Below are 26,970 nucleotides of genomic sequence, written 5' to 3'. Positions count from 1 at the left end.
TAGGTAGAGCAGGTCTTGAGCTTATTGCTAATTCACATTGTTTAAATGTTATTACAGTTATAAATGGTGAGGAATGATGCATGATAGTAACAGTCCCTGAGATATCAGCTAATAACTTGTGAACAACTTGTTTATTAGAACATTATTCTTTCTTAAATTTGCTAAGGTTGTAACTAATTATTCAGGGAATGGAGCTAATAACCTTTGGGCGTTTATAAGAATATATATTCTACATTATAAATCCTTTCCTCCATAATGAGCCCAATTACAGAGACACCATACTCATTGACATTCAAATTGGATACCTGCCTTTGTTGCATTTGCCAGTGAGAGCTCTAGAGTGCTAAAATCAATGGATAATATTCACATGTTCTGAAAACATGTCATTAATATTTTATAACAATTGCTGTCTAAGGATATTAAAGTGAGAAAATACATAAGTAACAGAGACAATCAGAATAAAAATGTGTCTTATGGACTAATATAGGACTTCATAGTCTTCACCACTTAATGAACTAAATGAAGAAAGATGGAGCGAAAATGAGTATTCTATGGTCAGGAATCTGAATCAATAATTCCAGTCCATCTTTGGTGCTATTGGGAAGAAAATGCACATTTTTTTTTATTTTTTTATTTTTAGTGCCGCACCTGTGGCATATGGAAGTTTCTAGGCTAGGGCTAAAATTGGAGATACTGCTGCTGGCATACACCACAGCAACACAGGATCCGACCTGAGTCTGTGATCTACACTGCAGCTCACTGCAACACTAGATCCCTGACCCACTGAGTAGGACCAGGGATCGAATCCACACTCTCATGGATACTAGTTGGATTAGTTTCTGCTGCAACACAAGGGGCACTCTGAAAATGTAAAATTATTAGCCCCTTTTCCACAAAGATCACCAAGAACCTCTTAATTTGTCACTGCATACGCAAGCCAAATAATCTACTAAAGATGAATTATTTCAGGTTCTTGACCAATATTTATTCAAACAGGCCCTTAGATGGTATGTAGGTTAACAGGTTTCACCTTAATTTAAACAAAACTTGAAATGTGTACCTCTGATGCACAGGTAAGTGAAATTCCTTAAGAAGGGTGAGTATTGAAACAGAGACTTGACCATGTCTCAAGGATACTATCTCAAGGATAGTAGTGAAACCCTTGGGGTTGAACTACAAATGTAAGGCTGACCAAAGTACGTATGTGAAAAAACTACATTAAGTTATTTGAGGAAGCCCTAAGACAATGGATTTAAAACATACTATATAGTCAAAGAATTATTTCTTTTTCTAATCACACTCAGACTGTACCAGTACTTTAGAAGAAAAGTTTCAGTTCAGTGTTAGCACCTTTTTAACATTTATTCAACTTTCTAAGTCAAGACTGATTCTCTGAAATTTAGATGATTGGGAAAGATCATTTTCAATACTAAGATTCTACAGACAATCAATATCTCTTATAACTTGCCAAATTATATCTGGAAGAGAGGGTAGAGATGAATACTTGAACAATATAGATATAAATATCTAAATAATCTCTCAATGGTCTTTTTTTTTAATAACTCCATGGTCTTATAAAGAAATTTCCCAACCCATATACATAAATTGTTTGCAGATGTATTATTGTTTGAACCTTTAATTACTATAACTTCTTCAAACTGATTTATGATGGTTAAAGATTTGTACCCATTTTTACCAACATATGTTATGTCACATATATATGTAATACAGGTATATATATGTTATATATGTGTATGTATATATCCATAAAAAAACTGACTAACCTTTTGATATTTATTCACCCTGCAGAATGCTCTAAAACTTTATACTGTGAAAATGGCTTTTTAATATTTTCCTAATTAATTTTTTATTCTAAAATATATCATCATTAAGGAAAATTATACAAAGTTTACCCAATTCCTCTTTGTTGAATGAGAGATAATGTGAGTCACAATTCTCCCCAAAATAAACTAATCTGATATATAAAAGCAATAGCTGTTGATAACATTACAGATTACCTTACATAGTAAAATACCACCTGATCTATAGGTTATTTTTCTCCATATTTGCCGAGTTCACATAAGAAGATAAGCTAAGCTACAAATTAATTATAGAAGGCTTGGGAGATTGGGATGGCATATGTATATTCTAGAATATGGAATGGGTGGTCAATGGGGACCTGCTGTATAGCACAGGGAACTCAACATCCTATGATAACCTATATAGGAATGGATATGTGTACATGTATAACTGAATCACTCTGCTGTACAGCAGAAATTAACACAACAAGGTTAACCAACCACATGTCAATAACTTTTTTTAAAAGAAGAAAATAAATAATTATAGCAAGCAGCCAAATATAAGCCTTCTAAAAATTTTAAGAGGAGGACATGAATTCTGATGGTAGACTGCAGCAAAATCTGTAGAAATATGGTAGGAAAATCACATCCTCAATATATTATTATTTTACTTAAGAATCAAAATACAAATATGGATTTCCATAAGTAGGTACTGAATATTGTCACACTACCTGAAAGTGGTATATCAACAGCCATGGAGAATTTTAACAAGAAGAAAATTAGAGATGTGATTACTCTTCTTCCACTGAACAGCATCTCCATTGCTCTTGAGGAAGGAGGCAGCCCAGAAAGAATGAAAATCTTAATGTCTCCTCTTACTTTTGGTTTCAAACTGAGAAGAACGTGGTTAACCTGGAAACTAAAATTAATTAATCAATTAATTCAAAAGAAAAAAACATAGTAACATATACCCTAAATTCAGGTATGCTGAAAGATCAACAGAACAGAAATTAAATGTAGTTTTCCTTTTGCAATAATTTCCTCTTTATGAAACTGTTTTTCTATAACTCCACATGACCATAATCAGTTTTTTCTACTTATATTTAAAATAAAAAAAGTTGATAAATGCTATATGGTAAACCATAAACTATTCCAGTGAATCATATCTTTTGACCACAGAAATTGTCAACTTGGAAATCACTGTGATACATGCAAACAAGTGTCAGTGGCTACAAGATTAAGTTCATTTAATTTATTCCATTCTAAAGGTGGCTCTTCTTCAATCACTTCTTTATATCAGGCATCCAACCCTTTTTGAGGCACTCATTAAATATCAAAAACTTAACGTTAATTTTTCTGGCAAAATCACCTTTCATATTCAAAGTTACCACACTAACAGAAGATGAATAGTAAGATATTGGGAAGGGAAAAAAGAAGAACAAATGGATAAAGACCAGTGACTTCAAACAAAACTTATAAATGTGGGCTTTGTTCAAGCAGAGATAATAGCATTAGTTACTTTCCACTTCAGCAGAACATTTATTGATTCCAATGTTGACATAAATAGAATAAGGATTAAAATAGCATGTTTCCCTTAATTTTTCTTATGATTTTCATTTTCTCCTGAAATATGCTAATAACAGACATTCAGACATTGTTTATATATATTCTTAAAAAGAAATTTGCAAAAAAAAAAAAAGAAATTTGCTTTGAAATGTCAGCATCAGATTTTCAGATACACAATTTTCTTATTCTATAAAAATAACTCATTTATTCACTTATAACTAGTAGAAAAATTAATTCCTATAGAGTCAGATAAGCTACTACGTTTATATTTAATTCCAAGTATTTTGGCTTTTTTAATTTCACCTCAAATTGTACCTCATGTATGTAGGCCAAATTTAAAGTAGTTAACTAGGAGTTCCCGTCATGGAGCAGTGGTTAACGAATCCGACTAGGAACCATGAGGTTGCAGGTTCGGTCCCTGCCCTTGCTCAGTGGGTTAAGGATCCGGTGTTGCCGTGAGCTGTGGTGTAGGTTGCAGACCCGGCTTGGATCCCGCGTTGCTGTGGCTCTGGCATAGGCCGGTGGCTACAGCTGCGATTCGACCCCTGGCCTGGGAACCTCCATATGCCGCGGGAGCGGCCCAAGAAATAGCAACAACAACAACAAAAAGACAAAAAATAAATAAATAAATAAAAAATAATAAAAGTAGTAACTAATGTTACTGTTTTGCTGTTTTATTTAAAAATTTTGAGAGTCTGAAGAGATAACATTTATATTTTAATTGGAAAAAAGTTACATTGATCCTGAAGGAAAATACTCTCATCCTCCCCAAAAAAGTTGTGAATCTTGGTTCTTGAATTAGAGTAATGGCATTATTCTACTGTGTCTGATCTCAATCGACCCACCTGTAAAATGGGAACTGGAAAAAAATATTACCTTTGGGTAGATCACAATAAAATGACAAACCCCTTACCAGGGTAATTAAAAATACTTTCAAATGTGTCATTGTTAACTGACACCCATTTTCCTGGTGAAATCAAGTATTCCAATCAATGATATAAGATACAGAAACACTTCTTTTGTTATGAAAAGCAAAATATTGCCTGAGGACAAAAACTGAGTTCTAGGTGTTCCCCTGTGGCTCAGCCAGTTAAGGATCTGGCATGGTCACTGCTCTGGTTTTGGGTCGCTCCTGTGGTGCTGGTTCAGTCCCTGGACCCAGAACTTCCACAGGCTGCAGTACAGCCAAAAAATGAAAAAAGAAAACTGAGTTCTACGAATTTGTACAAATTTGGAGCATACCGAGTCATTCAGCTATATCTAAGATGGAAGTCAAAAGAGAATATTAAAGCCTTTTCCTGTGAACTTTCCTTTTTCTTCTCTTCTGAACACTCTGATAATAGTAATCTAAATCCATTGTTTATAGTTATATATCACTCATACCTGTGATCTATTATTTAATATTTTGTTCCATATTCAGTGCTGATTTTTTTTTTAAGGACAACTCATGTATTTGTTTAATGAGCTGTCCTGTCTCTATAAGGAGTAAAGTTTTCATATACTATTAGGAGGTCATATTTCCAGATTAATATATCATCCTACCCTGAAATAGAGAGTATACATACTAGACAGCCAAATAAAGGAGAACAGGCTCAATTTCAATTAATCTATTGATTTAGGCTAGTAAGCTCAACAATCTCTAATTGCCATAGTAAAATATCTCATGGATACCAATTGTTCAATAGTGATTATATGACTTTTTTAATTTTAATGATTTTAATGACATGGACTTGATCCAAGAAATTAAATTCTCTCCCATAAAAGTATTCCACACTGAAGCCCAGGCTTAAAATAAGACTATAAATTAAGAGCCATAGCAAACGCTGATGACTCCATCCACTTCCAGAACATGGATAACGGTTAGTTTTATATCTGACCTTATCTTCTAAAGAGATTAGCTTCAATTTACCTGAGATTTACACATTAAGGAGCTGTTATATAAAAGTCATGGGAAGTTAAAATGTGACCCCCTGCAAGCAAGACTCCATTAGGTGGTAATGACGACAGCCCCCAAACAGCTTTCATATTGAAAAGAGAAAGTGAGTCATAATCTCATCATCAGAATCCATTATGGGCATACTATTTAGTAATTACGTTTTACAACAGTAAGATAGCAGTAAGAATATATTCCCATTTATCTATCTTCAAAGAATATGAATTTAATGCTTCACACCAGACCTCAAAATTAAAGCTATTATTGGAACTCAGGGTGGAGCTAACACTAAGACAAGAAAAAAAATACTAAACTATTTTTGGGGCACAGTCACATCAAGATGATGTCTGGTTGCATGACTAAGATAAAAAAAATTGATGAATTTTCATGAATCTGGATGAATTGGATTACATCTTCCTACTATGCTAGCTCATCCTCAGAAAGGAGAAAATCATCCTTGACATCTCTCTTAAAAGGAAATAGACGTCTTACTGTTATTAACAATTGATCCTTCCTGACTGCCTGAGCTTCTCCAGGATGACTTGTGTGTCAATGACTGAGAACATACTAGATAGGCTTGCATATTACATAGAACACTTCTAGAATAACAATAAGGAAATTAAGCTCTTTGTTGCCCCCAAACAATAGTCTCTAACATACACACATCAACATTACAAAGCGACCTCATAGATCCTTCTGATGTTCTTAAAATTGCTCACCTGTGGAAAATCTAAAAACAATTTACTTCCTTAATTTCAATTAATTTTCTGCTCTAAGAAATGGAAAAGAGAGTTTCATAGCCTTTCCATTCTACCTGGCCTCCCAAGTAAATGCCAAGATCCGGTGACCTGTGACCGATAGACCAACCATAGGAGAGAGTGATGTGTGCTCTAATAAAAACTTATAAAGTGGAGTCAGTTTCTCATGAGTTCAAAGCCATCACTTACTAAGTGGACTTGGGCAATTCACCCAACCTTTCTCACTCATCTCTATAAATGAATATAAGTTGCTGCTCTTTAAGCATACTTATGAGTGTTAAGTGAGGTAATATATTTCTAGCATATAAAACAGGATAACAAGTGAACTTTACTACTAGTGGTAGTGATGGTAACTTTGTTGTTAGTGGTAATTAGGATAGAGCCTCTAGAAATAATATCCTGATTCAAAGAGTATAAATAACTCATAAGGCTTCTACACGAGTAACAAAATTGCAATGACCTAAAAATATAAAAGACTATTCACTGAAGTATTTAGTGGTAAAATTGTGTTAATTGATTTTAAATACTCTAAAGATGTTTTTTTCAAAGTGTGGGGGGATATAATAGATTGATAACAATAAATCTTCAATTTTCTTGTATCCACATGTTTTGCATATTATTTCCTCACTTTTTTTTCTCTCTCTCTCTCTCTTTTTCTTTTGCTGCACCTGCAGCATGTGAAAATTCCTGGTCCAGGGATCAACCTGTGTCACAGTAATGATACCACCGGCTCCTTAACCTGCTGTACCACAAGAGAACTCCTATTTCCTTACTTCTTAAATCTGGGCAGTCTTTGACCAATAGAATTAGCTCTGAGCTTTCCTCAAGAAATCCTGCCTTCCTTAATTCTCTTTTTGGAACTCTGCACAGTCTAGACCGTGCTAGCCTGTTGGAAGATGAGAGACCTCACCCCATTACCCCCTGTAATCCTAGTCAACAGCCAGCCAGCCACCTATTGAAAGGGCAGCCATCCTAGATAATCCAGTCCCCGATGACTAGCCAGGTGAACATAGATGCCAGAGCCAGCCTGATCAGTAACAGTCCAGCCTGCCTTAGATCAGCAAAATTGCCTTCCAGGATTCAGGACACACTACCTGAAAATATGACATCTTGGCATGCTAAATATTTTAAGCTGAAGGAATATCAGAAATGGGAAGTGCCTGAATGACTCTTTGATCTTCCCCTTGAAGCCAATTCATAAAATCCTCATGCGAGAGTTGCCCTCCCTATATATAGAAGAAAAGGAACACCCTTATCTACAAACATGCTGTAAAGAATCTAAAAAGGACTTGCCAACTTTGTTGCAGTTTACTACACTAAGACACCTTTGTTTTCTATGACATTATCCCACAGCTTTGTGCTCTTCCTCAAACCTAGCATGAAAAAGCTCAGGTGTAAGCATTTCTTTAGGTCTTCACTTCCTTTCCAGGGCTCCCATATCACATTAAACTTATGTTACCTAAAGTTGCATGTTTTCTGCTATTAATCTGTCTTTTGTTACAGAGTCCCAGCTGATAACCTAGTAGAAGGAAAAAAATAAATATTGCCTCCTCTAAACACCCAAAGAAACAGTAGGCTTAAGAACAATAATAAATGGATATTATTGTATGTATGGAATAAAATAATTGACACAATATTGATCATTGTTGAGGCTGTACAATAGATATATATATATGGAAGCTCTTTACACTATTTTATTTGTGGGTATATTTTAATATTTCCATAATAAAAACACTCTTACTGTTTACTCTGTCTGTGGAAATCAGAGATTAGTCTAAAACATTCTGACAGCAGAAAGGAGATTCCTTTCAGCAAAAGGTGGACAAAATCATGAGAACATCCACTGGCACACTTCTATAGCAAAAACAAAATAATAGGCAAAGAGTAGGCCTTTGTGGCTACATGCTATCCAGACCTCTTCTGGAGAACTAGATTCAGAAAATTTGGGGTATCTTTGAACATAAGTATATCTACCAAAGGGGACAAGTAGGGAAGGGGAGGGATGGACTCAGTGTTTGGAACTAACATATGCACACAATGGTACATGGAATGACCAGCTTACAAGGACCTGATGTATAGCACAGGGAATTCTACCCAAGGTTCTATGATAATCTGTGTGGGAAAAGAATCTGAAAGAGAATGATGTGTGAACATGTATAGCTGAGTCACTTTGCTGTATAGCAGAAATTATTTCAACATTGTAAATCAACTATACTTTAAGAATTTTGGCAGGCCTTTTTTAGGGCCATGCCACTGGCACATATAGAAGTTTCCAGGCTAGGGATCGAATCAGAGCCGTAACTGTCAGCCTACACCACAGCCAGAGCAACACTGGATCTAAGCCATGTCTGCAACTTACATCATAGCTCACAGCAATGCTGGATTCTCAATCAAATAAGCAAGGCCAGAGGTCAAACCTGTGTCCTCGTGGATACTAGTTGGGTTTGCTACAGTGGAGCCGCAATGCTAACTCCAATGTTTTAAATGTAAAAATGTATATGATGTAACACAGGGTTTGTTCTTACTGCTTTATGGATTTGGAATGTCATGTTCCAACTGAAAAAAATATAAACCCAATTTCTAGTAATTATTTAAATGTGGGTAGCTGTTAGTATCTATTTGATGTCTTTTGAGATTTCTTCCAAGCTCTGAATCTTTTTTTTTTTTTTTTTTTTTTTTTTGACATACCTGTGGAATATGAAGGTCACAGGCCAGGGATTAAACCCATGCTTCCGCAGCAAGCTTAGCCACTGCAGTCGGATTCTTAACTTACTGTGCCACAGTAGGAACTCCATGCTCTGAGTCTTAACTGACTTATTTTGCATTGTTTCTATAGAGGTCTGTTTTAAACTCCATTAATGAAGTATAAGAAAGGCAAAAAGGAATAAAATGAGTAAAGACTGCCTTATCACTTTGTTATCTTTCTAAATCGAAGAGAAACACAGTCTTTTCAAATTAAAGGTCTAGGGTTATTAATATATTTGGAAGAATAATTGTTCCCTAATGACCAAATTTTTTAAACATTAAGAGTAATAATACCATGTTTACTAAAAATCTTTGAGACTGTGGTTCCCTAATGGTCCTGTTTTTTTTTTTTTCTTTGAAGGCAGTAGTGTAACACAAATTCATATACCTAAATTTCAAAATAAAGACATTTCTTCTACTTAATTCTAAAAGGAATAGAATTTGACCAGTGAGGTGAATGGATCAAAAAGCAGCTTAGAAAGGTAGACAGTTGGGGATAGGAAAATTTTACTTTGGTGCTATTTTTCACCTCCTTGGCATTTTTTGTCAATAATTATATACCAACATGCCCAGGTCAAATTTCTAAAGAGAAAATATAGCATAGTAAGAAATTTCTGCTGCAGCAGCTCCACAAAGCAGGCATGTCAGTGGCAGTCCATCTGCCATTTCTAAACAAGGCATAGAAGGTAAACAGCCCCCAGAAGTGCTGTGTTGACATTTCTCTTCACTAAGAAACAACATTGAATTGTTTCAGCCACCACAATTTCTTGAGATTGGAATTAACTCCGTGAGTGCTAAATTATAAACAACATTTTTCTACCCAGGAAGCTTGAAATAGATCAGCAACTTTTATTATCGTCAGCAGGAAGGGATATATTATGACACTGGCGTCCAAATTATGGTTTTAAAAATAACTCAGCAGATCTGCATAATAGTCTGGGATAGTGCTTATAACAGAACATTATTTAAATTTTATTTTCTTTCCACACAATAAGGGCTTAAGAATCACTGAGCTGCAACAAGCAAGTGTCTTCTATAAGGCCACTGACATTTTCATGATGGGGTGGATGTGACCCTTATTTCCCTTTGACCTCAGGAGTCCCTTTATGCAAATCCTTTTTATGTGATTGTCAAGCTAGGGTAAACGAGTCCCCTGATTCAGGAATTAGGTCTTACAGGGAGGAAGTCTAGCATATTTCCATAAGCCTGAAGTGTGATCTGAATCACTCACCACCTTGACACTGGGAAAGGATAAGCACAAAGAAAATGAAAGGGCTTTTTTGTTCACTCCCATGCTTTGCTAATACCATAAATCAATTTACAAGTGTCATAAACACAGTAATCCTGAAATAACTGTTAATGGCTTTTCACTCTGAAGACAAAGGAAATATTGTACATTATGGCCATATCCATTCAAACTCTGTTTCATGTCACTGAAGTGACAAGACAAAAGAATTGCTTGGAGTAGTAATTCATCCTCCCCGCAGAAGACCAAAGCAATGTAGATTTTTATTACCATAAAATTGATTTTATTGGAAAAAATGTCCACTTTAATTAATAATTATGTTGAATAAACTAATATCATTAATAATACCACTTGTTCAATTAAATAGCAAAATACTGTGCTTGAGCTCTTACAGGACTATAACTGAATCTAACATTTTTTTCTTTGTTTTCCCCTTTATTTACCTATAGATCCAAAATTCTTACCAGGCAATGTTCTGAAAATGGTATCTAATTTAAATTCTTTCGCAATTAAGAAAAAGTAAGAAAACCACCAAATTTCAAGATCACTTGACTACAGGGATAGAAGAAATTGATCTTACACCCCTGTATGTAAACTATGTCCTGAGTCATTTCTTTAAAACTCAGTGGTGATCATCTAGTGAATTTTTTTAAAATTAAGCAATAGCACATGTGTACTAAAATAACCCAAATTTAGGTGTACCGCTCAGTGAATAAATTTGTATAATCACTTCTCAAACCTTTTATGGAGTTTTAGTGACACAAAGTGTTCCATTAGCTTCATTCCCAGAGGATTCCAGATGGCTAGTTCACGAGAAAGCAAAACCAGTCTGTGTTCCTCTTGTCTATTGGATTCAAATCAGGGTGGCAGCTGAATTATGTGGGGGTAGCGGTGGTAGTGGATGTGGTTTTCACAAGGACTGGGGAGTGCTATTAGCATTTACTGTGCAGGAGCCATGGATCCTAAATGACCTGCAGTGTTCCACAAAGTCCTGCCCAGTGAAGAACATCCCTAGCTGAAAAGCCTCTCCCTCTACCCCCAGCTATACTGGTGTTCACTGTGCTTGGTGAAAAGAAGGTTGTGTGGTCAATAGACTAGGGCTATGCTATTGGCACTACCATATGCATCTTTGAAACTTTTCAGTGTGCATTAGTATATAAAGGCTGAAAACTTTATTTTGCTTGATCAATATTTTGCAAACTTATTTGACTAAGAAAATTGAGTGTGTGTGTAATTTTCATCAAAATGCACACATTGCAGAAACTGCTTAATGAACCGTCATCAGAAATAATAACTATTAACAATGAGATCAATAATAATAGCTATCAGACTTTAAACTTTATTGAGCCATTTTTACATGTCATAATTCCTTCTACATATAAACAACTCACTTAAATCTCTTACTTTCATGATATAGGTATTATAATAGCACAACAATGACATCTACTTTCTATGTAAGGAAACTGAAATACAGAACCCCCAAATCCTTACAACTGAAATGTTTTGTTGAAGTTAAAATGAATGGAAACTGTTTCTATAACCACTGTTCTTAACAAGTATCCTTACAACCATTTGGAAATAATAAGATTTCAAGACACTTATTGACCATAAGAATAAAACTAGGAGTTCCTGTCGTGGCGCAGTGGTTAACGAATCCGACTAGGAACCATGAGGTTGCGGGTTCGGTCCCTGCCCTTGCTCAGTGGGTTAAGGATCCGGCGTTGCCGTGAGCTGTGGTGTAGGTTGCAGACGCGGCTCGGATCCCGCGTTGCTGTGGCTCTGGCGTAGGCCAGTGGCTACAGCTCCGATTCAACCCCTAGCCTGGGAACCTCCATATGCCGCGGGAGCGGCCCAAGAAATAGCAACAACAACAACAACAAAGACAAAAAGACAAAAAAAAAAAAAAAAAAAAAGAATAAAACTAGAATAAAATATATCAGCTTAATCAAATAAGAAATATATGGAGCTACTAAAGCAAGTTTTTTACTGCATAATTCCATCAGGTCTTGACCAATGTTTCCTAGAAAAACTAGCTAAAATACATCAACAGAGCATTTTCTTCAGAGAAAAATAATTATGTGCAACGAGATAACCTAGGATTTTATATCATTCAAAAGTCATCTCAAAGTTTCTGCTGGAGTGCAGTGGGTTAAGGATCTGGTAGCTGTGACTCAGATTCGATGCCTGGCCTGGGAACTTCCATATATTAGGGATGTGACCAAAACAAAACAAAAAAATACAATCTGAAACAAGAAGGCTCTATCACTTCTAACATGAGTGGAAGCATCTGTGGATTATATAATAATCACAATAACAAACAATAACCAAACAGCCAACTTTCTAAAAATATCGGAATTGCAATGTACGGGAGAAGGAAGTTAGGAGATTTCTGAACTATAACCAAAGATCAACTCAGCATATAAGTTCTTCAATTAAAGAAAGTATCTTCTTAACACCTCTTCCTTTCTTCTTTCTTTCTTTTTTTTTTTTTTTTTTTTTTTTTTTTGTCTTTTTGCCATTTCTAGGGCCGCTCCCGTGACATATGGAGGTTCCCAGGCTAGGGGTCAAATCGGAGGTGTAGCCCCCGGCCTATGGCCTATGCCAGAGCCACAGCAAAGCAGGATCTGAGCCACCTCTGCAACCTACACCACAGCTCACGGAAATGGGGGATCCTTAACCCACTGAGCAAGACGGGGGATGGAACCTACAACCTCATGGTTCCTAGTCAGATTTGTCAACCACTGAGCCACGACAGGAACTCCAACCTCTTCTTTTTTCTATCTCACTACCATTCCCCACTTCACAATACCTAAAATTACAGAACATAGTGAACAGCTTTTAACAAATAAACTATTAATATCCAGCTGTCTATCAGATCAGAGTTCAAGTTTCAGAGTTTTTATCTTTCTCTACTTTCCTATTATTAAATAAGATCCCCTCTATTCATTTCCTCTTTATTTATTCCTTACATATTTCAACTTTGCTAGTATTAACAAAGATATTTTCAAAAAGGAAATGGGTTATTTCCAGGTAAGTTAAAAGCCCTTTTCCATTTAAGACCAATGACATAAACACAAGTGAAAATACATTTCAGTGAGCCTGGAAATAAAAATAAAAATCAACCAGAAGCAAGAATTCTGTAATTTTTTGAAGGATAATAAACATAATATTTGATGACAATTAATTATTCCATTTTTTAAAAAAAGAAAACAGGTAAGAAAAATATACCTAAGTTTTACATGATTTTACTAAGTTTTTCACTTTTATGTATTAATAAAATTCCTTTCATGAGGACGCTTCACTTACAAAATTAAAATAAGGGCACCTGTTTCATCCATATGTGTAATAAGAGATTGTATGTTCCTTGAGGCAGCCACCAGATCCTATGTATCCTTATTGTGCCTGTCTAAAATGTAGATGCCACTCAATAAACTTTTCTAAATAAATGAATGAATGCATTTCATAGTATGTCCGCCAAAGAATATATTCTGCATAAATGTAGAATTTTGGTAAAACTAAATATACTTTTCCCTCATTCATCCAAAGACAACTCAGAAATTAAATTTTCTGCATTACTGAGTAAAGTAAATTTGGATTTGGATATGTAAAACATTGTTCTATACATTGCCAGGCTTTTTCCAATAATAACAGCTAACAGAAATACAACTTTCAATGAATATCATTAATTTTATCAGTATCTACTTGAGGCCAACCATATTTACAGCTTTTAGTGGTTCTGACATGGCCAACAGAAGCAAAGTATTATATTTTCTAAAATGTACTTTAGAACACTGCAACATAAACTGTGTGATAGTTCTGTAGATATGATGGAATTTTAATCCATTCCATAGTATATTCAGGTAATATTTGAGAGGTTTTAATCAAAACTCTTCTAAACCTCTATTCAAATGGAGAAGAACTGACTACGACAAGAACTTGTTATCTTTATTTTTAAAAACACCAGATGGCTTGTTAACCACCATAGCGGATGTTAGAAAAATGTTCCATAATAAAACAAGTGGTGTTCAAGATACAGATGGGTGTGCTAGGAATGTGTGTTTGGGCATAAGCACCTTTGCATAAATAGAGTATAAAAATAAAGCAGGCCTACATCCTACAGAATTTTTAATTGTAAGCCAGGTTAAGAATTCTACTCATTCTTACAGTGAGTCTTTTCCAGACTCCCACTGGAAAGGTACCTGAATCCAGTAGCTAGAACATCAACTCAATGGCCTCTAGGGAAGCTGTCTTGCATAGTTCTGTTACAAGTTCTCAAACATTTAACGGCTAGAACTCCACTAAGCTGACAGAACAGGGGTGTAACTGATTTCAGTATGCACACGTGTGTACATCTGATGGTTGAAAAATATTTCTTCACCTGGGTAACTTCAGCCTAAGACTATCCTTGTCCCATAGCACCTAATAGCCAGGTTATAAGAGAGGAGAACAGAAATCCTCATCTTCCTTTAAGTCTTGGAAACTACCAGTATCTACAAAAAGAACATTTCTGATGCAAACATCAAGAAATTATTCTATGCTATAAACTTTCTGTACAGTGTGTCAAAAAAGATACACATAACTCTGAAGTTATGTACCAGTAACCTTAAGCTTAGTTCATTCCAAAGGCTTTAAAAAATAAATTCCAATAAGTCGTAATTATGATGGTCTCATTTTTCACTAATCCTCAAAAGTTACTTAAGACTCATGGTGATTAGGATAGCCGCCACTATTATCAACCACCTAGTGACTATTGGGTCACAACCAGGTGTTCCGGGGGGACAAAGCTGGATGATGAAGATAATTGGTCCATGATTGAGGTTATCTTTCTTCTGATTTCTATATATACTGTTTCACAAGGATCTTTAATTTTTTCACCTTTTCTGTTTTGTTCCCCCCATTTCTTTGTCCATTTTCTAAGGCAAAAGCATCCAAGGCAATTTATTGGTTAAAAAATGCTAGAGGCTATAGAGTCATAGTAAAACTTTTGACTTACTTTCTCTTCAAATTTATAGTTCTTAAAACTCTCCTGTCAATTCAAAATTGTTAGTTGGAACATATTGAAGAAAATCAACTATCATCAATGCAATCTGGGGCATACTAAGGGAATAATGTTTATGCACTATCACAGCCTAGAGGATGTGAAAGTGGGATTTCTTTATTCTAATTCATAAAGAGGTATAAGTATTTTTTTTACAAATAGTCTAACAGATGTTTGCCTAGCTACATTAGGAATCTTAAGCTTATCACTAAAAAAGTCCTAAAATGCAATGCTATTCTATTCAAGTCATAAAAAGTATGATTTCTAGGTACCTAAGGGAAATTTATAAATAGCTTATAATTTCCTTGGGCTCATCATCACTCTGAGGACGGCATTAGAGCTGACAAAGTTGAATGATCATCCTTTGTACTTTCATGAGAAAAATTAATGCAGAATCCTGGGCTAGTGATCTAGATCTCTAAATACTTTATGTCTTGTACATAAGAACAAGAAAACAGTATCAGCTTATATGTCATTCTGAACTGATTATCTTGTTATATTTGTACAATAACCAGTTAGATACAATTTTCTTAGGTAGAGTTATACAGCTTAGTCAAACACATACATTAACAATATGAAATAATTTTATGCCTTTTGATTCTAATACTTTAATTATACTCAGTTGGTATTATTGAATACCATTTAAATTTCTTTTTTACCTATTTGATAATAAAATATAACCCTGTGAAATTCTAAAATAATTAAATGTATTAATATAAATTGTTAAAGAAACAATGAGATTAATAATTATAATAATTAGACTAAAGATTACACATCTCCCTTCTCCATCCCCAGACAACACTTAAGCTATGAATGCTCCTAGACTTTTCTATTGAAAATTATATACTGTATTATATAGTGAATATTATATACCTATTGTGACATAAATCCTATCACATACCTATGATATTAAGTGATAAAAGCAAGTTGTGAACAAATAAGAATAAAATATCCTTGCTCACCACCCAGTTCCACTAGGATTAAGTCATAACCCACTGCAGTTGCCCACACACTGTGCAACTGAGAGGAATTCAGGATGAAAAACAGAAGAGGCACTCTGTGCTTTGGCTATACAGGCCCTTGGATAATTAGATGTACATCTCAGGAAGCTTTAATAACCCTTAATTTTTTAATGTTCACCCAAATAGAAAAGCACTAAAATCATTAACTTGAGAGATACCTGTTCTTTGTGACTAGCATTAATCTTTTACAAGGATGTATGTATGCTTGACTGCATTTAATTCCTGGCCCCCCAAAATTTATATATATAAATTGGCTTCTTCCCCACATCTTCAGGGCAGTTTCCTCAAAGCTATGTCACTGGCTGCCTCCCAGACTATTGTTCTCCATAAGGTAACAAAACTTCAATTCCCAACTCATATTGTGTGTCTTTCAGTCAACAAAGTTATGGAGTGATACTTATTGAAGTAACAACTAAGGACCATAGGGTTCTTCCTGGGAAAGTCATTTTTCCCAATTTCAGTTTACAAAAAGAATGATTCAAAGAAAAACTGTGGAAAATTTCAAACTTCTTTGGCTATAAATTATAAGTAGGACACAGGTCACTGTCAGAATTATGTTTTTAAATTTGACATCTCCAACACTAATTCATTCAGTGGATATTTTAAATACAAAGAACATTAACTCTACTACAGAAAGTTTTCTTTTCCATTGTATTTTGTGACTCCAAAGCCAATATGATACGCATTGAAACATCCTGAGTCACTCTCGAAAGACAGTGACAAAGGTGTTATATAAATATTTTGATGAAATGATGTGAAAAAGTGATTTTTAGTCATGATATCTTTTCTGTTATAGAGCTCTTTCCCTTGAATGAGAGAACTCAAATTGTCATTCTTTTCTACTAACATGCCATTAGCCTTGATGAAGGATAGTCTTCTTTCTATGTTCACAAATGTTGTGGTTTGTCAGGCAATCTGAATTCAACATTTACAACAGAGTCAAAAAGGAAGTCAGGTATAACTACAGTGTAATTTATTAGAGAGTAATTGATAAACAAAGCTACCATCCAGCCACCCAAAGAGTGACTTCATTGTGCAGGAGGTGCCCCAGGTGGGGAGGAAATTTCCATGTAGTAATCACACAATAATGGTAACTACTATATGGCAATGATGCATCCTTTAGAAGTGGTGATTTTCACAGCTTGAATTCTGCATTTTCCTCCTTCCACTTTCATCCAGATAATGCTGAGTCTCTGCCAAGAGCTATATAATTGCAAAGGAATTCCTTCTCTGAGCAACCAAAAATCACCTCCATTATGTGCTGAATCACTCAACAGAGAATAATGGTCCTCAAGAGATAATTGCTGACTCTAACAAGTCACTTTTATTTGTTTCCTGGGTTGGAGGTTGCAGCTAGCAGGCTGGCCATCAATTTTCTTAGCAGCAACAACAGTGTCCTTCTACAGTCTGCTGATTTGGGGGGGGGGGGGTTGTTTTTTGTTTGTTTGTTTTGTTTTTTGGTGGGGGATTGGTATAGCTGGAATAATCTAGTTTCTCCACAGAAGTATCACCTGTCATCTCATCTGAAGCACTGGGTGATACAAGATTGTTATATGGTGACACAAAGTGATACAAGGCAGTAGATAAAGCGGCTGTGCATATTCGTGCATATGGAAAAAGCTGTGGACACTCAGCCATCCCCTATTGCAAACCCTCTAGGGAGATGATGGGTCGTTTCTATTATTGCTCTTGTTCCTCAGTACTCCCTATCTGGCTTGTATTATCTGGATAAAGATCAAAGTTAATGATCTTTAGAAAGCAAAACCTTAAATTACACCTCACTCTTAGGAAACAGGTAACAGCCTTCCTTGCTACCAGGTTTAGAAGGTTTTGGATCCTACACACACCTCCCACTGCTCACTCTCTTATTCACAACTTCCCAAATACTCCCAACTATCTCCTGCCACAAGCACCTCCCTCCACCTGGAGCACCCTTCCCTTCCATCTCCTTTTGTAAAGACAACTCCTTATCTTTCAGTTTGAGGCAGGAGAAAGACGGGCTCTAGGATAGACATTGACAACTGGCCTCTTGTTTATACTTCCTGAGGCAGGAGATGGGGGCTCTGAGATAAACATTTACAACCATCCACTTGTCTATACTTGAAGACAGAAATAACAACAGGCACAAGGCAAATAATTGGTACTTGTCTTCCCTGAACTTGTTAAACAGTGGTAATGACAGGATCAAAAGAGGTGCTAAGCCCTGCTTGGATAAAAGAATATGTGGTCACATACTTCCCATCCTCAGGATCAGGGAGACCCCCAACTACACATGTGCAGAGAAACCCCTCTAGATCAGAAAGGGAGAGGATGCCAGGCTCTGAGTCATGATTACTATCTGCAAACCCTTTGCTCTCAAATCCATCTTAGCCAAAAGATGCACACGAAGATTGGGGAGGGCCCTGGGTCTGGTCAAGTGCGAAAAATAAAACAACATAACCGGCCAAAAGATAACAAATACCTGGAAGAACTGTCCTATATAAGAGATTTAAATCACCTCTCTGGTGGACTTCTCATTCAGGACAAAGTCTGTACCGGCACTCCTCCTTTGGGTGTGTATTACTGCTTTGCTTCAGCCTTAGATAAACAGACTATCTCTCTATGTGCTCTCCCACATATTGTACAGTGTTTCTAACAATAAACATTGTATCTGCTTTTATAATCTTTGCCTCCTTGAAGCATTCTTGCTTTCAACAGGGGACAACAATCAGGGCAATTCTGTTTTTAGCCTCTAGTTGGTTTAGTGGCTAGGATTCCTGGTCTTCACCCAGGCTGCCCAGGTTCAATTCTTGAGCAGAGAATTAAATTTTTGCTTCAAGCCATCATTCAACTGCTGTCTCTGAAATCAAGTTCTCAACCCAGCTTTATTTACTTACAAAGCCTTCCTATATCACAGGCTTTAGTGACATTGTTATTTTTCCTCTAGAAGCCAGACTTTTCCCATCAGAACAGATATACAAATCAGGGAATAGACATCTATTAGCATGAGAGTTGATAGTATGTCTCTGTCTCACTAGACCATAAACTTATTACAGCAAGAACAATTCAGTCCTTGCCACTGTATGGGCTTAACCCTTCACAACTTGAAAGTAAACTAAAACTTGTCACTGAGATTCACTCCTTCTTCCCTAGCAATTCTGCTTCAGATCACACTCCTGCCTGGCTATAAGTTATCTACCTCTGAAAGATGCAAACCTCAAAATTCCTCAAACTCAGCAAATGCAGAGGTACATTTATTTTCCCCTTATGGCAATTTCCACCTCAGCAGCATTACCATCACCCCCAATGCCCACCATGATTAAAGCTAAAAGCTTGAGTTTCCCTCAACAAATCTTACTAGTTTTAGTTTCTTTCAATTGATCTATGATTGTCTCTCTAGATTCTTCATTGCTGTTCTATTACAGCAGGTTTCTAGCAACTTCCTCTAACCCCATATTCTCTAAGCTTCCATTATTTTTCTTCCAATTCTTGATCAATTTATCTTTCTAAAACCCAGTAACTATCTTGTCATTCCTGCACTGACATCTTCACAGTAGAGGTGGTTAAACACTTTGTATTAAATGGGGTCAGGAGCTGCAACCTGGATGGAAGGATAAGTTGAGTGGGAGTGGAGTTTTCATACCATATTTCCAAGTAAGCTCACTAAATCATAGGCTTCTGTGTTATTGAGGGTGTTTGCAGAGGCACACCAATGTAAACTATAGATGGGGACTAATGACTGCCTTGAAGCCATCCACTGTTGCTGATATGGTTTCATTGCCTTCTCCATCAGGTTAGTACAATGTGCAAAGCTCCAAGCCTATGTGAGTTAACATAGTTATGTGCTAAGAGAATGTGTTTTCAGTAAAACCATTCTAATTATCTGTTGGACTAGATTGTCATTTATAAAATCAAGATATTATGTCCTCTGAATATGCTATGAGCATTCAATGATGCAACATTTGTACCTCATGTTGTACCTAGAACACAGTAAGTTCTCAAAAATTGGCAGCAAAGTTAGTTATTTCTATTATAATTTATTCTTTTTGGCATCATTTTTCATCTGACCCTGATTTACTTATTCATCATTTTCTCCCACCAACACCCAAGAGGGAACCATTGGTAAGTACTTATAGCTCTTTGTGTTATGTCCCCTTAGGCTTTGCCTATTTCACTCCCTCCCTCTGAAAAACCTTTTATCTTCCTGCTTTACCTGGTAACTGCTTACTCATTCCTCAAGATTTAACTTGTATATTGATTTTGCACTTCTGGAGACCAAGTTTTATGCTCTCCTGAAAGCTAACCAATAGACTTTTAAAGCAGCCTTATCATAACATGATTTTCAACAACTCCAATTTTTGTTGGGTGTTAACACCTAAGATCTAGTCTTTAAACTTACAAGTATACAGTACAGAATTATTAAACTATAATCACCATGCTTTCCATTATATCCCCAGAGCTTACTGGCCCTAAAATTGGAAGTTTGTACCCTTGACCAATATCTCCCCATTGCACCCACACCTCAGCCCCCTTCTATTCTTGATTCCTGTGAGGTTGGCTTTTTTACGTTCTCCAGTTAAGTGAGAATGTACACATCTAAGTAATAACAGTATTTGTCCTTGACTTGTTTTACTTAGTATATTGTTTCAATGTGTTTTTTATTTACCTGGCTATGTTTTCCCCAAAACTGAAATCTTATGGGCACTAGGAATTCTGTCTTATTTATCCTCCTATAGTGTCTGGCACATGAGAAATCATTCAATAAATGTCAGCAGATTGAGTAAACTTCAAATGTATACTAATTACATTACCACTAAGACTTCACCCTTCTCATAGTATTTAACCATGTTAAAGCACTTCATCATTGCACTGTTTATTCTACTTTATAAAATATTACCATCTACTTATTATAGGCTTCAAGTCCCCTTCAAGGAGATTAAACCTAAAAGCCTCTGGCCAGGTCTCATTGTAATGCCCCTTCCCCTACCTTGATCACCCTGGTCGGTTCAATCGCTGCTAGAGAAGGAATGTCACCCATTCCTCACCCTGCCACCATATAACCTGTTCCCTGTGCAAATAAAGTATCTTGTCCAAGACCAACCAGACAAATTTGGGTCTCAGGTCACACCGTGGGGTATAAAGACTATTTCGGAGTGAGTTGGGACCTCTTTTTTCACCAGCACATACGTGAGTCCTCTCTTCCTCTCTGAAAATGTACTTTTGCTTTAATAAATTTGTAAATGTTCACTGTTCCAACGCTTTGTTAGGGTGAGACAACGACTGAGGAAACTGTGATCGTATCATACTGAGAAACTTTTTCTGTGCCATGCACCATGTTTAGGGTTTTAGATTCATTCTCTGCAGTGTTAGTTTTGTGGTCCTGTCCTTAGACTGTAAAAATGTTTGAGAGCAGAGACTGTTTTACTAATATCTCCTCATATCACCAAGAAAAAAATTAGGAAAAATATAGTTAATCAGCAGGTCAGCCATTCATTATCTTCCTTTATCAAGGGATCACCTCTCAAAAATAAGTAAGGGGACCCAATCAAATGCCCAGCTAAACATCATAAAGACAGACTTCCTGGCAAGTAAGTTCATGGCACTGACTAGTGAGAAAGTCCTAGAGGAATACTGTTTACCATTGCCTGTGGTAAACAACCTGGAATCTAAGGTTAATGAGGCATAGTCTATCAAAAAAAAACTATGTTATTATCTGGACATAAAATGGATATTTTTTTTGGCCACATTTGTGTCATGTGGAAGTTCCCAGGCAGGATCACACCTGCACCACAGCAGTGACCTGAGCCACAGCAGTGACAATATCAGATCTTTAAGCCACTGAGCCATCAGGGAACTCATAAAATAGAGATTTTTATGACCCAAATACTGCTTTGTACAAGTAATGAGAATAGTTAATATCACTTAGAGACCTCCTACATGAAACTTGAGGCTCATGTATGCCCTCAGGCAGCAAGAAAGGACTTGGAAACTTCCCTGGAGGTCAAGCACATCTCCCTCAGGTAATCACAAGGTGCAGGAAGAAGCCTGTGACCTCCAGAGGCCCAGTTTTACATACAGCTGCACCTGTGCCTTGTGATTGCCTGCATCCTTAAAATTATTAGTGAAAACAAAGCATAAACCTTGAAAATTTCATGCTAAGTGAAAACAGACAAAAAAGGCCATTATATTGTATGAGTGCTGAATAATTCCACTTACATGAAATGTCAGAATATTTAAATCCATATAGAAAGAAATAAGATGAATAGTTGCCAGGAACTTGGAAGGGGGGTGGGGGACGAGGGGTAATTGCTAATAAGTACAAAGCTTCTTTTTGTGGAGATGAAAATATTCTGGAATTAATGTTGATGGATGCAGAACTCTGTGAATGTATTGAAAACCACTAAATTTTACACTTGAAAGAGTAAATTCCTTGGTATATAAAAGTCCGCCTCAAAACTGTTGTTTTTTTTTTAAATTAACAAATATATACAAATGTTAGAGAAAATTATTAGTCAAGCTATATCTTGTGTCAGATCATTCGACTCTCTGTATTATCTCACCTTCCAATATATACTTCTTAAACAAAGAATGTCTATTTAACATAATGGACTGAAATTCTGACATTTCAATGGATATATCCAATCAATATTCATATGCTGATAGACTGTTCCTGATAGTCGGAGTTATAACCACTGAACAGCAAAGTTTGGAGGTATACACTCAGTAGCAACAAGTCTATGCAGGAGCCTATTAACATAATCCCTGTGATTATCAAGTGGGCCATCTAATACACTCTACCGCTGGAACTTAGAGCCATACCCGACCTATAGAGTCAGGTTGTATTCTGGAGTCTAATACAGCTCTGTAATCACTACCCGACTGAGATGGTCCAGATAATATTTCCTGCATCAGAGTAAAGAATTCACAATATTAAAATCAATTTGGTTTCCTGTTGTTAACCAAGGGTCTGTTTCTTCAGTCCCATGGAGAGAAGGTAAGAACAGAGCTTTCTTTGAAGCTAACAAAAGCTTAAGGTCAGATGGTCTCCATGGGATACAAAGCAAACCCAGGGAGAAGTAACAGCCAAATGATATTTGAAGTGTTCTATCAGAACAAGAACTGCTCGAATGCATGCCATTCAGCAATGACAGGATGTAGCTTTGTTCTTCCTTCACAGTGTCTGAAACATTGTAGGATTATGAAATATAGAGTGTTCTCTCTTCCACCAATTAAAAATAGCGATAGTCAAGAAGTGATATTGTTACACTGGTATATACTGCATTGAAAGGCATTTTACAAATATGAAATCAATGTTATCCACAATTCCCAAAGTACAATATGCGTCCTAATAATGTGAAAATGTTCTACTTGGCAAAAAAGAGCAAATGCAAAGATGATGATGTTTATGACAACAACAACAATAATATTACTTTAATCACTTTAATTTTCTTACCACAGATAGCCTTTTTGATCCCTTCTCTTCCCCTTTGTCAAACTCTGGTCCTTTTCTCTCATTACCTTTGTCTATTTCTCTCATATTAATCTCCCTATCCTCTAACCAGGTCTCTGTTCTAGTCCTTTAACTTGGTACCTCTCCCATCTATGCCCTCCTCACTTAACCTCAGGATTGCCCACACCTCTTTCTGTTCTTCCTCAGTGCACATTTTCTCCTTCCCATGCTTCCATCATTCATCCCATCCCCATCTTCACAAGGCACTTTTCTGATGTCATTATAGGTATACATATTTTAACAAACCTAAAAAATTCCTATGTACATTGGTTTAAGTCTGCTCTGATTTAAATCTATATTTCCCCCTTACAGTATTTTTTCTTCATGAGATGATGAGCAGTTTTTATGTGTCTACATCCTCCCTCTTTCTTTAAAAAAATAAATAAATAACTTTCCACCTATTATGTCCCAGGTATTGTAACCAAACAATACCTGTGGGGCTCCCGGGCACGAAAGCCTTTTTTGTGTCCCATATTTCTTATTTTTAGGAAATGGGCCTCATTCAGCCTCCATAACCCTCCCTGAGTTCCAAAGGATTCAGATTCAGAAGGATTCAGGAGTTCCAGATTCAGACAGTTGTTGATCACGGAAGGAAGGAGATGCAAAGAAAAGGAGGAATAGTCAAGCAACAATAGTACAGCCTTGGGGTAGGATCCTGGTTCCCTCACAAGGGATACATAGAATGGCATAGGCATTTTATACACTTAAGAGAAAAGTATCACTTAAGAGAAATGTTTTATTCCTTAAGAGAAAAGTATACACTAAAGAGAAAAGTTTTATTCCTTAAGCTTCTTTTAGAAACGAATACTTTAAAATTGAATAGCTTAGAGTCCTTCTTGTGCTTCTCCCTGGCTTAACTGGAGAACTGTGTTCTCTCTGGCTAAACACAATCACCCACGAGCTAAAGATTAGTCACCCTGGGCACAATTGCCTGTGGGTTAAAGATTATTAACTCATGAAGTTTTTCTGGAACTTTCCTTCCTTGTTCTAATCTCTGATCAATATGTCCTTTTACCAAGTACTGTTATTCTAGGCAATAACCCAGAAGACTGCCACCATGGTTTCCTGATTCCAGCTTCAATGCCTAAGGTTTTCCCCAAGAAAGAAGACTGCGTATTTGCCCTCGACCCAACCAGAATTCCATTTTTCTCCTTTTTACTCTAAAACTCCTGCAATTTTTCCCAAAAGAAGGATACAGTCTTTAAGGCACTAAAAGCTATCATTTTCTCCTACACACAAAATTTGTCTCCACATTTCTGTTTGGCCCTGGTAGACAAAGGCTGAATTTCAGCCACAGTTTGAGCTCAAGGTCTAAGGCAGGGCATCCACAACATTTACCCTCTCCAAGTCACTGTGATGGGTGAATGTGTGGCCCAAGTGTGAACAATGAAAGTGATTCCCTGAGAATTTCCAGAGCCTCTTTTCCTCCTTGGTCATGAATCTATCAAATCATTGGATCAGAAGGACACTGATTCTATACTCATGGAGAGGTCAATTAAAAAAAAAAATTGGAATGGACACTAAGAGAATAGACAGATATAAGAGAGAGGTGAAAGCATTTGAATCCTAGTACCAGCATCTGTATGGCCAGACCCATTTATATTTTCATATATAAAATAATAAATTCCATATTTGTATTAATTAACATTTTGTATTACCTAACATGAGTTCAGTTCTTATCACTTGCAATATATTAAAGTAGAGGTCTGAACTCAGTGATAGGGCAGGTATAGTTTCCAGTTTGGAGAAAAACCAAGCAAGTTTTTACCAATTAAATAATTAAGTACATAATTGGTTGCTAAAATAGAAATTTCAGTGGATATGCAGAGACTCAAGAACTACATTCCAAAGAATATGATAGATACATATCTATCATATGAATATGATAGCATTCACTAAGAAGGGGCCTAACCTCCTCACCCCACCCATGACATAAAAGTTGGAGAAACGGATGGAAATTAGAGTATTTCTTTGGCAAGAGCCTGTGCTGTGATTGCGAGTGCCACCCTTCCTCCCCCTGGTAAGAGGCATGCTATGGCTCCATCTTCTCAAATCAAGTAAGCAGATGACTATGCAAATCTACTTTACAGTCACTGCTTAACACATAAGCCTGGGATCAGTAGAGCACATCTCTTCACTAGATAAGCAGTCTGCCATTCCTTAAATAGCAAAGAGTTAGCAGTAAAGGAAGTACAAGAGAAAAGCCACAGACAGTCATTGCCTTGCTTTATCAGCCTTTTTCATGTGCTTAGAAATTGCCTAGAATAACAGTACTTGGTAAAAAGGACATATTGATCAGAGATTAGAGCAAGCAAGGAAAGTTCCAGAAAAACTTCATGTGTTAATAATCTTTAACAGATTATTGTGCTTAGGGTGCCTAATCTTTAGCTTATGGGTGATTTCTAAGCACATGAAAAAGGCTGATAAAGCAAAGAAATGACTGACTGTGGCTTTTCTTTAATTTAATTGACATTATAATATTTCCAAATCAAATTACATATCCAGAGGCAGAGAACTGATTTCTCATTGTCTTAAAAAAGGGCCAACATTTTCTTTTATGCTTTTATTTAGGGACCCTAGTAGAGATGGAAGATGCAGAACAGGAAAAAAAGGACTGACTTCTGATGGGGAGCTGAATTTGCCAGTCCAAAGCAATCCACTTTGGCATAAGGATTATTTTAGGCTATTTATTTTTAAGAAACAGCAAATAGGAGAAGTTTTGAAAACTGAAGTTACTCTTTCGTGAGAAATATTTACGGTATTTTTATTTATGATGGAAACCTCCATTTTTAATGGTATCTCCCTCTCTGGACCAGGAAGAGAAGGAAGACTCCAATCTGTAAAACTCTTACTTATGGAGAAGACAATGACTTGAATCATCATACTAGCTTAACTTAGCCTTGCTCATCGTGCTTTTTCCTAACAAACTCCTTTCAGTGGCCTCCTCTCCTATCCCCCAATGCCTTTCTTTTGTCTTTGCTGAAGAAGGTTTTTAAGGGGATAGCTGGTGCTGTTTCAGAGAGTTACTCAGTTTTCCTGCCCACCTCCCATATATACAAGACATACACAAGTTACTGAATTTCTGTTTGTTTTCCTCCTCTTAATCTATTTCATTACAGAGGGTGTCTCAACCAAGAACCTAGAGGGTAAGGAAAAATTATTTTTCCTCACAGGCACTTGCAAAGAACAAAACATCTGATCATTCTGCATCCATGAACTCTTTCTTAACATGACTCGTGTTACTCTTTAACATGCTTTTTGTCATTGTCAGTGGTGTTATTTTTAAGCCTTATACATGTAAGTCCCATTTAATGCTTTTGCTCATTAGTCAAAGGGCAAGTAACGTTTAAGCAGCTGTTTTGGAGGCACTACAA

General features: G+C 36.3%; 1 protein-coding gene across 50 annotated transcripts in view; it reads right to left on the bottom strand.

The window, feature by feature from the left end:
- Positions 1–26,970, bottom strand: part of CHL1 (cell adhesion molecule L1 like) — a 229,453-nt gene that overhangs the window by 85,604 nt on the left and 116,879 nt on the right. For all 50 annotated transcript variants that reach the window (XM_021069248.2, XM_084989078.1, XM_084989073.1 and 47 more), the window contains one exon: positions 2,531–2,718. In XM_021069248.2, the coding sequence (XP_020924907.2) occupies positions 2,531–2,621 (91 nt within the window). In that variant the 5' untranslated portion in view covers positions 2,622–2,718. The remainder of the gene's footprint in view (positions 1–2,530; positions 2,719–26,970) is intronic.

Source organism: Sus scrofa, chromosome 13 (genome assembly GCF_054392235.1).
Source record: "Sus scrofa isolate SSC_HxYL_T2T_F1_AM1 chromosome 13, Sscrofa_HxYL_maternal_Yorkshire_Landrace_v2.0, whole genome shotgun sequence".
In the NCBI taxonomy this organism is placed as follows: Eukaryota; Metazoa; Chordata; class Mammalia; order Artiodactyla; family Suidae; genus Sus; species Sus scrofa.
Note: the sequence above shows the minus strand (reverse complement) of the source record. Positions and strands in the feature narration are given on the sequence as shown.